This window comes from Telopea speciosissima, chromosome 7 (genome assembly GCF_018873765.1).
Source record: "Telopea speciosissima isolate NSW1024214 ecotype Mountain lineage chromosome 7, Tspe_v1, whole genome shotgun sequence".
Classification (NCBI taxonomy): domain Eukaryota; kingdom Viridiplantae; phylum Streptophyta; class Magnoliopsida; order Proteales; family Proteaceae; genus Telopea; species Telopea speciosissima.
Window position 1 is genome coordinate 13235155 of NC_057922.1, and position 15021 is coordinate 13250175.

The window sequence follows — 15021 nt, forward strand, 5'->3', positions numbered from 1 at the left end:
ACAACAACAACAGCCTTAGCCCTCCAATCAGCTTTATTCAAGATCATACTTGAAACAAGACCTAAGCAATGCATGCCTTTCCTCACCATTTCTCCTAGGGTCATTTTAGGCCCCACCCCTAGCTCTTTTAGACTTTTAGTACATTCAATCTGAATCAAGCCACTCCTCCGGACTAGAGCATCCCAAGGCCTCCGCCGAACATGGCCATGCCACTTCAAATGAATTTCTAGTAGCTTATCCTGAATCGGGGCTACTCCCAAATCAGTTCTAATATGGCCATTCCTTATTTTATCCTTCCTAGTTTTGCAACAAGTCCATCTCAACATCCTCACCTCCGCTACACTTAGCTTATCTATATGAAGCTTCTTAACTACCCAACATTCTGCACCATACATCATGCCTGGTCGTCTGACAATCTAATAAAATTTTCCATGGAATCCATTGATCACATAGAACTTCGGATGCACCTCTCCACTTCAGCCATCCTACTTTAATTCTCAGAGAAACACCATTTCTATACCACCTTCTTTACTTATGGTTGATCCCAAATACCTAAAATAATCACTTTGTGGAATTTCCATCTCATCAATTTCCACCCCCTCATTTTTTGTCTTGGAGTTACTAAAGTTACACACCATATACTCCGTCTTCGTTCTAGTTATCTTAAAACCTTTTGATTCCAAGGTTGATCTCCATAAATCCAGTTTGGCATTAATTCCTGCTTTTGTCTCATCCATTAGAACAATATCATCAGATAAAGAAAATGATTCCAGCTTCTCCACCTCCCAGCTCCTCCACCTAAAGTTTACTGACAACCTTGAAAATTCCAGCTTCTTGTTCATTGATACGTATGATTCTAATAGTTCCTTTGAGAGAAGCATTCTTTGTAATGATCTTTGTTGACTTGCCAACCAGGTTGGGTCTCTTCCCTGGGCCTTGGGGGGAGACTTCAATGTCGTTCACTCTGGTCATGAAAAACAAGGTGGTGACTAGTTAGATATGGCATATGTTAAAGCATTCAATGACTGTATAGAAGACATTGGTGTGAATGACCTGACATGGTCAGGTTTCAGTCTCACTTTGGCACAATAGAAGGCATGGTGAATCCCGTATTGCTTGCAAGCTTGATACTTCATAGGGTCTTGGACAATGCCACCTTTGACTCCCCTGGTATTCTGACCATTGCCTCGTAACCCTTCTTGTTCAAACTGTCATCTCCTTTGGCTCCAAACCTTTCAAATTTTTTGATATATGGTCCTCCCACCCTGAGTAGGCAAAACTACTTGGGATAAGCTAGTTCAAGCTTTTTCGTCCCCTCTCATTGCCTTTGCTAGAAAACTCAAGAATGTGAAATGCGCCCCAAAAGTTTGGAACTCCAACACATTTGGGAATATATCCTTGTAGGTTAAAGATTGTAGAGATAACTTCCGGCCATCTAGATAAGTCTCCAAACAGATACTCTCAATGTTCAATTGGAGGAAGAAGAAAAATCAGCATCTTCAGTCCTCTCCTCTCTGCTTGCTCAAGAGAAAGTTTCCTAAGGCAAAAATCAAAAGTAAAATGGTAAGAGCTTGGAGATACCAATTCAGCTTAGTTCCACAGATCATTAAAGTCAAGAACAAACTCCAATTCCATTCCCATGTTTGTAGCAGCAGATGGGTCCTTCCTCCACAGTGTAGAGAACATCAAATCAGAGGCTGCTAATAGTTTCAAGAATTTGTTCAAGACTTCTTAAGTTTCCTCTGGTCCTATCCCTAACAACCTGCTCAACAAGTTCATCCCCATTCATCTCATCAACTCCCTCCAGAGGATGAAATTGTTGTTGTTGTCCATTCCCACAAGGCTAACAGATCCCCTCGTTTTGGTGGCTTCGGTATGGGATCCTTCTCCTCCTCCTGGGATATCATTAAAGAAGACCTTATCTGGGCCATCAAGAGCTTCTTTAACAATCCTAGTTATGTCAGATTTCAGTTCCTCTATCTCATCCCCAAGAAGGAAGGCACCTTAGTTATGTCAGATTTCAGTTCCTCTCCCTATGCAATCTTCTGTACAAGCTTATTGCCAAGGTTCTTGCTAATAGGTCAAAATTAGTGGTCGACTTGCTTGTAAGTGATAACCAGTCAGTTTTCATAGCTGGCAGAAGCATCTCGAATAATATTCTCCTTTGCAATGAGATCATATGAGGTTTTGATAGAAAATCCCCCCATAGCCCTCATGAAGATTGACATCCATAAAGGATTTGACTCCTTGAGGTGGGACTTCATCCAAAAAGTCATGCTTAAGATGGCTTTCCCTCTTGTGCTAGTAAATTGGATTCCTCACTGTATCTCAACTCCATCCTTCTCAGTTTTGGTCAACGTCAATCCAGTGGGGTATTTTGCCTCCTCTGTAGGAATCCGTCAGGGATGCCCTCTCTCGGGAAGTCCTCTCTAGAAGTCTCCAAACTTGCACAGATCAACAGCTCATCTGTCCTATCCCAAAGTGTAAGGCTCTCAAGATCTCCCACTTGGCCTTTGTGGATGACCTTATGATATTTTTAAAGCTTCCATTGCATCTCTCGAGACCATATGTCTTGTTTACATCTCTTTGAAGACCTTTTGGGTCTCCGTATAAACCTAGAGAAATCTCTCTTGTTTTTGGGTGGTGTCTCTGATGTGTACAAAGCTAGCCTTCTTGAGAAGATAGGGTTTCCCATTGGGCATCTTTGGTCAAATATTTGGGCTTGCCTCTTATCCCCGCCAGATTGTCAACTCACCATTGTACTCCCATGTTAGATCTCATTCAGAAGAAACTTCAACTCTAGAAAGGCAAGCTCCTCTCCTATGTAGGCTGATTGGTTCTTATCAGATCAGTTCTCGAGTCTTCCTACATGTATTGGTCAGGTATTTTTGGCCTTCCTTAGTCCAACATCAAAGATATAGTCTCTTATGTCGGACTTCCTTTGGAAAGGAGCGGACACCTCTAGATTTCTTCACCCCATCAGCTAGGCTGCTGTCTGCCTTCCCAAGGAGGAGGGAGGCCTTGATGTGAGAAGAATCAAATAAGTCAACTCAGCCGGCATTATCAACCTGATCTGGAACCTTGTGACTAGAAAAAAAGTATTTAGGTTGATTGAGCCTACTTGGGTTTCCTCTATTCTGACTCTATTTGGACTGCTCCTACTTCATCTAATGCATCTTGGGTTTGGCGCAATATTCTGATGCTTCGTCCTATTACTATCGGTGCCATATCCATCCATATTGTCGATGGTGCCTCCACCTCTCTCTGATTGGATCATTGGCACCCTATGGGAGTCCTTCACTCAGTCAATGCTAGAGCCATATATAGTTTGGGGCTCTCAAACAATATATGGTTGCTGACATCATTTCCCTTGGTGATTGGGCTCCTCCGGTTTCTTCATATCCCATGCTCTCAGCTGTGTGGAATACCTTACCCACCATTGGTAGAGGGCCTCAAGGTAGGGGTGACGTTGTTTCCTGGGTGCCATCCTCTTCGGGTCTCTTCAGCTTCAAAATGGGGCTTGGATTTCATTCGTCCTTTGGGGCCCATAAATCTTTGGTGCAACCTAGTCTGGTTTAAATACCATATCCCCTGTCACAGTTTTACAGTTTGACAAACCCTGTCCAACTACCTCCAGACGCAGTCCTTCCTCATCCATCATCAAATTGTTGTCTTTCCCTATTGCTGACTTTGTTGGAATGATGTGGAAGACATGGATCATCTCTTCTTTGCTTGCCCCTCTCCTCTTCTATTTGGAAAGGGGTACTAGCTAAATGTTGGCCAAGAAATAGAAGGATCATTCCTTTTCAGAGATAATAGATTTGGGTAGACATGTCCTTCGCCGGTTCTTCAATCTGTGATTTAGCAAGTAAATACCTTTGCTTCCACCATCAATCAGATTTGGATGGAGCAAAAATAAGAAATGGACTTTCAGATCAAGACCTTTCAAGCAGATTTGGGACTCAATCTCCTTTGACATCAAGAGCAAGTTATCTTCTGTCTATTCTCGTTGTACTGACTCTCCAAGGAAGAAGCATATTGTTGTGTGACTTGTGTCTTGGGGTCTTCCCTCTCTCCTATCTGCAGCCCTCCTCCCCTTGAAGATTGGGTTTTCATTTGTTATGTTGTAGTCCTGTATTTTTTCTTCTTCCCTGGATTTAGGCCACCCTGTTTCCTTCTTTTCTCTTGGTAATGAATTACTTATTCACCCAAAAAAAAAAAATTCGTCAGCAAAAAACATAGACCAACGAACTTCATCTTGGATGCCTCAGGTTAAATCATCCATGATAAGCGCAAACAAATAAGGGCTTAAAGCTGATCCTTGATGTAACCCAATTGTAATTGGGAATTAACTACCTTGACCCCCCATGGTTCTTACACTAGTCACCACACCATCATACATATCTTTAATTATGTCCACATATTTACTTGAAACACTTCTTTTCCCTAGCACGCAAATTAAATCTCTAGGGGCTTCATAAGCTTTTTCAATCTCTTGGCCCTGAGGGCGGGTTAAGGCTGGGCCGGGCCAGGGTTGAGGCCTTGGGCAGAACCCAACCCTGCCTTCTTTTTCTTCTTCTTCTTCTTCCTCTTCCCGATCTGACCCAGCCCCTGCATTTCCCTTCCCCCTTTCCTGAAAGAGTTGAACCACAAATTCAATTTCAACTGTTCCTGTTGAATTCTGATATGGTATCTCAAGGCCTATGGTATTCTATACATATTCTAGTCCCAAGGGAGGTCATGAGGTACGTTTATCTTTTTTGGCAGATGTTTGAGTGCTTATATTTTTGCCTTTGTAATTGGTAAATCCTTTATTTGAGTTACTGAGTTCTGATCAACCAACCAATTTGGCGGCTTAGTCAGTTCAAAGGCCCAGATAGTACTCCTCATACCTAAGGTTCTTCATTGTCAGGGCCAATAAGGGTCAGCCCAGCCCCAACCTGACCCTGCTGCAGCCCTAGTATGACTCATTAGTTTTATGGTCTTTATAGTTATTACAACTTATGGACATCGCCTTTCTTTTGGAAAATCAGGACCACAATGCTTCTCCTCCATTCATCTGGCATTTTCCTAGTGCCCGTGGTCTTATTAAATAGTTTGGTTAGCCAAGATATGCCACAAATTCCTAAGCTCTTAAAAAACCCTAATTTTACGTATATACCTACAACAGGTGGTGTTTTGATGCATAATGCCTTCTTCTGGTCCACTACAACTCAGAATGTCTTCATTAAGTATGCTGTAGAAATAACCTTTCCATCTCTCCTTGATGTCCTCATCCTTTATTAGAATCTACCATCTTCACTTTTAATACATCTAACATGGTCGGAATCTCTACTAATCCTTTCCCTCATTCTAGCTATCTTAAAGATAGTTTTTCCCCCCTCCTTTATGCTCAGATTATTATAGAGCTCTTCATATTTCTTCACCCTTACTTTCCCCACAATTTTCTTAGCTTCATTTGTGGCAGATTTATACCCTTTTTAAATCTTCTACATCCTCAATCCTTTGCCATGATTTAAAACTACCTTTCTTAGTTTTAATGGTTGCTAGGACCTCATCATCCCAAGACCAAGTATCCCTTAGGGAATGACGTTTTCCTTTCGATTCCCGCAGGGCCTCTTTAGCAACCTTCTTTATACACATAGAAATCTCATTCCGCATCGGATTCGTGTCTCCCTCGATGTCCCAATTTCCGTGTTTGATCACTTTGTCAGTAAATGACTTCAAGGGGTCTCCTTTTTAAGCTCCACCACCTTACATAGGGCTAATAAGCCCCTATCTTACGATCCTGTGTAATGAGACATATATCCATTACTTCCAATCTATGTCCACAAAATCCAAAACTGAGATACCCTCCTCATTCCTCTCTTCAAATCCATAACCTCCATGAATGCCTTCATAGCCTCTACGATCTCTCCCAACATGTCCATTCAGATCACCCCCTATAATAATATTTCTCCTCGACTACAACCTTGCACTAATCCATCCATGTGTTCCCAGAATTGTAACTTACTACTTTTGTCCAATCCTACTTGGGGTGCGTAGGCACTAATAATATTGACTACCTCTTTCTCCAACATAAGTTTGATGGATATATTCCCATCTCCAAGTCTTTTAACATCCACCACATCATTCTTTAGAGCTTCCACTACTATGCCCACTCCACCTCTATTACTTTGATCTCCCGTATACCACACTTTAAACTCGTCCAACTCCTTAGCTTTTTTACCCAAAGAAGGAATAAAAAACAAAGTATGATAATATGCTTTTCAAAATGTTCCTTGATCACTATTAGATCCGGACCAACACAGCTTGAAAAATACTAACATGCTGTTGGAAATATAGTTGCATTGATAACGCACAGTGCACTAGGATTGCATGAGAGAGAAAAGAAAGAGATAGAGAGAGTAAAAGAACTCAAAACCATCAACGCCTAATATTTTTCTCTGTTAGATCTCCTTGGAAGATATACCCTACAAATTAAATACTCAATAACCTCATGTCCTCACCTATTGACTGATTTTAACACATAACCACATAACATTAAGGGGCAATGAAGCATAACAGAATCCCATGATATTAAAGATATAAAGTACCCAAAAGTAAAAGAAGTTGGAAAAAGAATTTCCTACTCAAGAAAGAGCCTTCCCTCAGAGATGTTATCGTAGTAATGATTAAAAAAGGCAAGAAAATTGATTTCCTAGATGCCCTAAAAGTAGAATGGACATTGAATAATTTCGCTAGACAATCAAATATGATTTTAGAGTGACACTAAAATATGCAAAAAGAGGTCTATTCAGTAATTCCAACTCCATCCATAAATTAATTCAAATAATAGAACAGACAACAGGTAAAATAGCAGAAAAAATGTATAAATTTCATTTGAAATGTTTAAAAGGGAAACAGCCATTATAAAGAATGAACCTTTATCAGATCTAGCTGTCTCTCAACAAGCTCCTGGTCCTCTGGAGTACTTAGGCTTCCAGACCATGTGAAGACGGTGGGATCGCTAACTAATATGTAACAGTAAGCAGAATTCAAAGATGATGCCACCTGTTTGAAATAAGATGGGATGTAAGAAAAACAATTTTTTTTTATAATATAATGTGTTTGGCATGGTAAGGTTGAGATCAATTTGAACCAATTTTTTTCACTAGGATATATGACAATGACATTATTATGTTTCACAGACAATCAATTTGTTTCACAAGGATAAGCTATATGTTCCATAGACAATTATCAAATGACACAGGAATGAAATATTATCTCAGAGTTACAAAACTCACCACTAATTCAGGGGGTTAACATAAAAATTCACCATGTTTGGTTACAAATGTTTGACAAGATATAAGGCATTGCATTACTTGATGACAGCAACTGCGATAGCATGCACATGACCACAAAAAAAAAAGAGGTGGGGTCACCTTTGGTTGCCATACTGGCTTCAAATTAAGGGAGCATCTGCATAAGAACATGAAAGAGAGGAAAAGGAGAGAGGGTAAGATCTTGAAAAGACTTAAGTGAGGTGATACCCCTTTTAAGGTCATATACCCAAGACTTTATTCCATCTCTAATGCTAAGAACTTTCCGATGGCGACATCTGTTACCACAAAGTTTAGGGTAAGGAGATTTCAATGGTGCATGAGCTCATTAAGAAAATCCAGGAAGTTTTCCTTTCACCTTCTCACATGGGCAAAAAGAATTTATTGCTTTGTGTATTCTTTCCTTACAAGGTGCTTTTGAAGCCCAAAGTCCAACTGAAACGTAAGGGCATTGGATTGGGAAATCACTACTCGTTAAGAAGTGCTAACTTGTGACTCGTATTGAAAGACGAGGCCAAAATGGTTTCTTATGCCCCACATTTGTCTTGTATGCAATGAGGAAGGTGAATCTGTTGACCACATGTTCCTTTATTGTTCTTTTGATAGGCTGGTATTGATGCAAATTCATCACCAAATAGGGCTTATTTCTAGAAATAGGCCTAGGGTTGGGTTATATACATGTTGTGCCTTTGTTCCCAAGGGTTTTCTATATATTAAGCCACTTTAATGAGCCTAAACTAGCGGTATATAGGTTGCATACGGGATTAGCCTAATACTTAGTTTATTTTTATGTTTTTTAATTGAACCGGTTCAAATTGGTTGCATCCAATTGGTTCAATTTAAGTGATCATGTGACTTGGTTAAGTGGTCATGTGACAACTTAAGTGGTCATGTGATGTAAGTTGGGCTGGATTAGGACTCTATAAGTCCAACCATGTTTGGAGTCTATTTCTTTTAGTATTTTAGTTTCCTAGTTGGTTTAAGTTACCTAATAGGTTAGGGAAAAGGTTAAGCCATTCCTTTTTAGTGTCTAAGTCTATTTTTGAATCTTCTATATAAGTTTGTAAGGGAGGCCAGCATTGGATACGAATTTAATTAATGAAAAAGCTTTTGTTTGCTGCCATAACTGCTGCTCTGCTCTGTTGAGTGAACCTTGTGAGTAATATCAAGGCTACCTTGTGGGTAATATCAAGGTGAAGGGATTGGTGGACTCCGATCAACTCCTTGCATCTTGTAGATCGGGAGGTCCTTCTTCTTATTCAATCGAGCTTCTTCAAGCTGCTGCTGCTGCCTTTGAAGGAGATCAAACCAGTAAGTAATTTTAATTTCCTGCATATATCCTTCCCCTCTTCATCCTCTAACCTAATCCACACACCCCTCCATCCATCAAACCCTAATTCTCCATTAAACCTGCAACTCCTATCTCAACTAGGACTCCCTCATAACTCCAGATTTAGCCATCAATTTCGAACCCTACTTCCACCCTATATCCCCCACACCTTTCCCTACACTCGACCTTAAACCTAGCCCTTAGTCTCCATTATAACCCCTTCGTTCCTCCACTCCATTAAAACCCAAAACCTGCAACTCAATTCTGTCCAGAATTGCAGAATTTTAAAACTTTCCCAAATTTAATTATTTTTATCCCATAATAATCCCCTAGACCTGCATATTAAAGCCATATAAGACCCATTACCAAATTCTCATCCTAAACCCTAGAATTAACCTAAATCCTAGTGCTGTCCATTTGAACCAGCAACCCCTTTTGCGATTGATCCTGCTGTCTGGCTCCTAGTAGGTCTCCTACCTATCTAGGACTACATTAGGTATTTTCTGAAGGTATTTCATATGGATTAGGATTTCCTGGGGAGTGGAAAACTCGATATTAAGTCGGATTCTTCATAGAGGAAAGCTTTAATGATAGGGGGTATTATTGGCTTGTTTTTGGTGCATCCATGAAGAACAGAATGGTCGATTATGTAGTGTAAGGAAGTTAGTGCTTATTCTGGGCGCACTAGGGAATGGAATTCTAATTGGGCTGAAATACTAGCTTTTAAATTTGATCTGGGCTTATGAAAAGAGTGGCCATGGAAGAGATTGGTGCAATTGCATTCGAATGGTTGGATCAACAACATCCCATATGGAGACCTAGGTGCACGCTTGGGAGGACCACAAGGTGCCGGTGGCAGTCCAATGGGTTAACAACAAGCTTTAGGTAATTATATTTTAGGTTGGACTTTTTATTTCTTTGGGTTTCATGGTAACAGACCTTATTTATAAGTCCACAAAGTGGGAATAAACTTTAGTATACAAGATTAGTAGTGAAGTATTTGAGTTAGATTAAGATACTTAATAGTTTTTAAAAGTTCTGTTTTGAGTTTATTTACTTTAAGTCAGTGTGTGAGAGTGATTAGGAGCCCATTTAGAAGTCAGTCTGGAAATTTAAAGGATTGTATTCATGTATACATCCTCCCCCATCAATTGGACATGTTTTGAGTAAAGAATTTTGAGTTCTTTCAAGAGTTTTGGAGCTGTTGAGCTGTGCATGTATGGATTCGTATTCCAGATCTGATCTCTCTCCTCCTCCTAGTTCTGTTCATCTTTCTTCTCAGGTGTGATCTTTCCTCCCTCTTCTCTTCTATTATTCATCTTTTTCCTACTTCAATTATTACTTCTACTAATCTGCAGTTCCCCTATTTTTTCCAAGTTTCAGGTTGCCATTAACTAGAACATCAGTTGCTGATTCGAAGCTAGTTCTTAATCTCTCCTATTCTGATTTCAGTTTACTATTCTAGTTTCTAGTTTAGTTTCTGTTTTAAGATTTTCAAGTTCTAATCGAAATCTGGTTTCCTCATTAGTCATTAGCATCAAATTCTGCTAAACTTCAGATTTGGATTTGTTTACTGATTCTGGTTTTCAGATTGCTGTTTACTGACTGATTACATACTTTAACCGAATTCTGTTTAAAGTTCTTTAAAATCTTCCATCAATTCTGCTGTTCTGAAATGTTTTCTGTTTTCTACTCAATAGAATTTTTCTATAACTTGAAATCTAGTGATGCAGATTAAACACTGAGTTGGGCCTTTGGTCACCCAGTCGTCACAGAGACTGGGTGACCCAAGGCAACCAAGGCGCCTGGACGCCTAGGCATGGCCTTGACAACTATGCTTTGGCCCAATGGGGTATTCATTCATTCACTGTAATGAGTCACTTTAATGGGCCTAAAATATGGGTAGAAGGTAAGAATACGGGAATTACTTTCTTAGTTTAGATTCAATGTTTTCTTTTATTATTTTCTTGCTTATCTTTCCTTGCAGGTTGGATAGAGCCTTGTTTGATTAAAACTCTTTTCTTACTACGGATAGAGTTCTAACTTTGTGGGACACCTAATATACCTATTTATTTTAGATAGAGTTTTACTTGGGAGAAATCCTCTAAGAGGACATTTCCTACATTGTTTTTTTTTTTTACTTCTTAAACCTATTGTAATATGTTTTAAGTTTTCTATTGAAAGATGAAGGCTAAAGAACCTCCCACGGTTTTTATAATTTTGAATAAAGCTTTATTCTTCCAACATGGCCTGTGGGATGCAGTTGCTGCCTGGTAAGATTCTGGGTTGATCAGTGGAATGCTGACCGAGGCTTCAGTGAGATGCTCCGGTCATATCCTTCCTTTATATCATCTTCTTCTACTCTTCTCCTTCAGTGTTTAGTTTCTGCCAACAGGTCAGTGATTAATCTTATTTTAATGCGTAAGTTATTGGATTGAATTGATATTATTCCCTTGGATTTCACTGGATATTCAGATCTGTTTTATTTTCTACAGTCGCAATTCTTATGCGTCTGTTCTTTGATTTAAGATCCAATCTGTGACCTTTTTTGTCAGTTCCTTCAGCAACTAAAACTTTTTGATACCCTGAGTTTTGAATTAAGTTTTTCAAATCTGAATATATATTTAGAAATCGCATTAGATGTTCTTTGGATTTCAGTTTTCAAAATCTGATTTTGATAATAAAGGTTCAACAGTCTTATTCTGTTAGTACTGGTAAGTTCTTGAACTTGCTATTATTGCTACTGGTTACTGTTTAACCCTGTCTATGATCCATAGGTCAGAATATAACTGTGCTCTTAAATCTGGTCTCTGATCTATTGTTGTTGCTTGGTTACATTTCTGTTTAATCATTCTTCAATACTGTTTTGATTTCCCTAAAGACCTGAGATTGATCCCTTGATATGGAAAACCTAATCAAGAGTTCTACCCTTAGTAGCATTCCTCTGTTGATCCAAATCCAACCGTTGGATCAGAATCATCTTTTGAGGGATTGCTCCTCACTATAATACAGACCTTCAACCAGAATATTACCTGCATCTGAACTTCAGATTGTTAGTTATCAAATTTCTCTTGAATTCTGGTCATACATCATTCACTGCGATTCTGGTTTAAACTGAGTTTCTGAAACCGAGTCTCTTAGGCTTCTAGAAACCCATCAAGTGGCATCAGAGCTATGGCCAACAGTGATTTAAGTAACCCTGATATGGCTAGTCTTCAAAACACTCTCAATCAATTGGCTGAGGTGATCAGGAGATTGACAGGAGTTGTTTATGCTGAGATGCAACAACGAGGACTCACATTTGGAGACGACATCCATTTACAGGTGGTACAAAAAACAAACTGAGCTGACACTGAGTACAGTCTCGGCTAAATATTGCACCATTAAAGGAAGATCAAACAACACCAGTCAACGAAGAAGAGCCTGAATTTGAGATAAAGCTGAAATGATCACACTGACTTGCAGTGACAAAGAGATATTGCTTGAAGATTTGAAGATGGAAGATCGATAGGTAGAAGATTCTAATGAAGAGGTCTACATCACGGAGCTCAAAGCAGATAAGGTGAAGGAAAGGTTGACATAGTATTGGAAGATGAGGCCAAGAGCGAGAACACAGTAAGCATAGTTGTCAAGGCGTTGCCTAGGAGACACCTAGGTGTCCAGGCAACTTGGATGCCTTGCGTCTGGACCCCCTCCAACGCCTTACCAACTAAGAAGTCAAGGACACACTACAAGAAACCGTCAACATTCACAATATTGTTCTTGAAGTAGACTTCGTTTTACCATCTCACTTCTTCAACGAGAAAATCCCGCGCTTGAGTACTTTATTCTTACTGTTTGTACACTATAAGGGTTCTATTTGGGAATGGTCAAAGCTGTTAATCACATGTTGTTTCTCCCTCATCGCTACAAAACTCGAGGTTGAGTTTTTCCAAGTTGGGGAGAGTTGATGCAGATAAAACACAGAATTCGGCTTAAATGGAAATAAGCCTTGGGTTGGATCCATTTGATGCAAGGCCTCGAGGCTGGAGCATTATTCTCAATCAAAATCAAATGTGGTGAATGAAATGACTGATAATTTGGCTCAGCAAGGTCCTCAGGGGGAACAATGTTCTTTTGTGAGGGTTGAGACTCTGATCTTAGCAAGGGCCAGGTGCTTTTCCTCCTTTTTCTACCTTACTTGGATTTGAGCCCTTTGGAGGCTTGCCATGTCCTTTTCATCTGATTTCAATATATTGTTACTCATTCAAAAATCAAAATATACATAAATAAATTAAAAATAGTAATAGGGCTAAAATGGCAACCTAATAATAATAATAATAGTAGTAGTAGTAATAATAATAATAATAGTAATAATAATAATAATAATAATAATAATAATAAGTACTCTAATATGAGAGAAATAAAAAATAAGAAAAGCAAAAACTCACAAGGAATGAAGTACTCCTATTACTCCTACTCCGTATCACTAGATGTATGCCTAGGAATGAACAAATACACTTTATGGGGAGAAAAGGCCTAGTTACTCCTACTGTTCCGATTTAAGATCTTACCAAAACACATTTTTTAACGCATGCCAGAACAATCTTCTAGCTTTTGCAAATTAATCATTCCAGAACTGAAAAGTAACGACAAAAGTAGGACAGTATGTACCGATTCAACTTGGATTGCTTGCATGTTGTCAGGTCCAGAACCTTGAACTCGAAATAATGCAATACCATCTTCTGCATAGGTGTCATCTGGGATTTCTTTCTCCATGATGTAATTCTTATACCCAGAACTAACACCACCCTATTTAATTGCAAAGTGAGTTGATATTTCTATAATTAAGGATAGTATACCTATATCAATAGAAACAGAAATAGCATTCTGGATAAAGTTCCTTTCCACATTAATCAAATAGATACAAACCTTAAATACAATAAAGCTCTGAAAGATTGAAAAGAATTGAATAGTTTCGTTTCCTTCAAAGATACGAGCCTGTAAATGCAAAATCAAGATGGTATTCAGAAAATAACAACATACAATGTAATGTTTATCAAACTGGTTCACCAATTTTAAGACAGACTCTATGTATAAGGTAAAAGTACCCGAGTGCCCTGAGACTTCAATGACTCAATCATCTTGCTTGCCAGAGAGATTGCTGAAGCTCTTTCATCCTGTAATAAATAACCAATATAGAAATATAAGGATTCATAATAGGTGAAATATGATCACAAAAAGCAATGCTGCCAGTACAAAAGACTGAAGATGAAAAGATTGCTTAGTAGCATAGGAGGAATTATACAACAACAATAACTCAGCCTTATCCCAACTAAATGGGGTTGGCTACATGGATCCTTGCAAAGACAAAAAAAATAAAAATAATAGTAATAAGGAAAGCACACAACATCATCGACAAAAACTCAGCAATATCCCGCCTAAATGGGGTCGGTACAAGGATCATAGCCCTCCAATCAGCTCTATTGAAGGCCATACTTGAGACAAGGCCCAAGACTATGCACGTCTATCCTCACTACTTCTCCTAGTCATTTTAGGCTTGCCCCAAGCTCTTTTAGATCCTTCAATCTGTATCAAATCACTCCTTCGTACTGGTGCATTCCAAGGACTCCTTTGAACATGACCATAACACCTCAAACGACTCTCTTGAAGCTTCTCATGTATAGGGGCCACTTCCACCTCAGCTCTAATATGTTCATTCCTTACTGTATCCTTCATAGTCTTGTCACGCATCCATATCAACATCCTTTCTCCTCTATCATCATAGCCATATCCGCACTAAATGGGGTTGGCCACATGGATCCTTCCTCTCCAATAAGCTCTATTCAAGGTCATAAATGATACGAGGCTTAAGCAAAAAATGTCTTTCCTCACTTCTCCTATGGTAATTTTAGGCCTGCCCTTGGCTCTTTAGGTTCCCTCAATCTGAATCAAGTCACTCCCGTTCATTAACATAAATTTGGTCATTAAAAGTAGCACTGCCAAACATGATGAGGAAGTTTCATTTGCATGATAAAGAGAATCTAGTTCTATAATGGTTATGAATGGGTTAAGGTGTTTATTGAAATTCAGTCTCCTATTCCTTCAGAAGTGTGTAGTTACATTTTTTTTTTTCAGGTTTTATGAAGCTCAGATAGATAACGGAGAAGAGAATACCGAGTACAGATTTTGATGAATTACTTTTTTGTGTTGAGGTGTATGAGTAGCAAAACCAGAGAAGATAAGAAATGAACACATTCGAGTTGATTTAGGAATGGCCCTAATAATGAACAAGCTAAAGGAGAGCCATTAGAGATAGTTAGGGCATGTGTAAAACAGAGGCCACTGAATGCAACCAGTAAGGAGGAATGCAGTTTACACGTTAGAGGA

The 15021-nt window shown here is 39.1% G+C and overlaps 1 protein-coding gene across 3 annotated transcripts in view; it reads right to left on the bottom strand.

Annotated features, from left to right (window-relative positions):
• The window catches only part of LOC122667190 (villin-4), a 53137-nt gene that overhangs the window by 16959 nt on the left and 21157 nt on the right, over window positions 1–15021 (bottom strand). For all 3 annotated transcript variants that reach the window (XM_043863420.1, XM_043863421.1, XM_043863419.1), the window contains 4 exons: window positions 13743–13811; window positions 13564–13632; window positions 13306–13443; window positions 6925–7053 (listed from right to left, as the gene is read on the bottom strand). In XM_043863420.1, the coding sequence (XP_043719355.1) occupies window positions 6925–7053; window positions 13306–13443; window positions 13564–13632; window positions 13743–13811 (405 nt within the window). The remainder of the gene's footprint in view (window positions 1–6924; window positions 7054–13305; window positions 13444–13563; window positions 13633–13742; window positions 13812–15021) is intronic.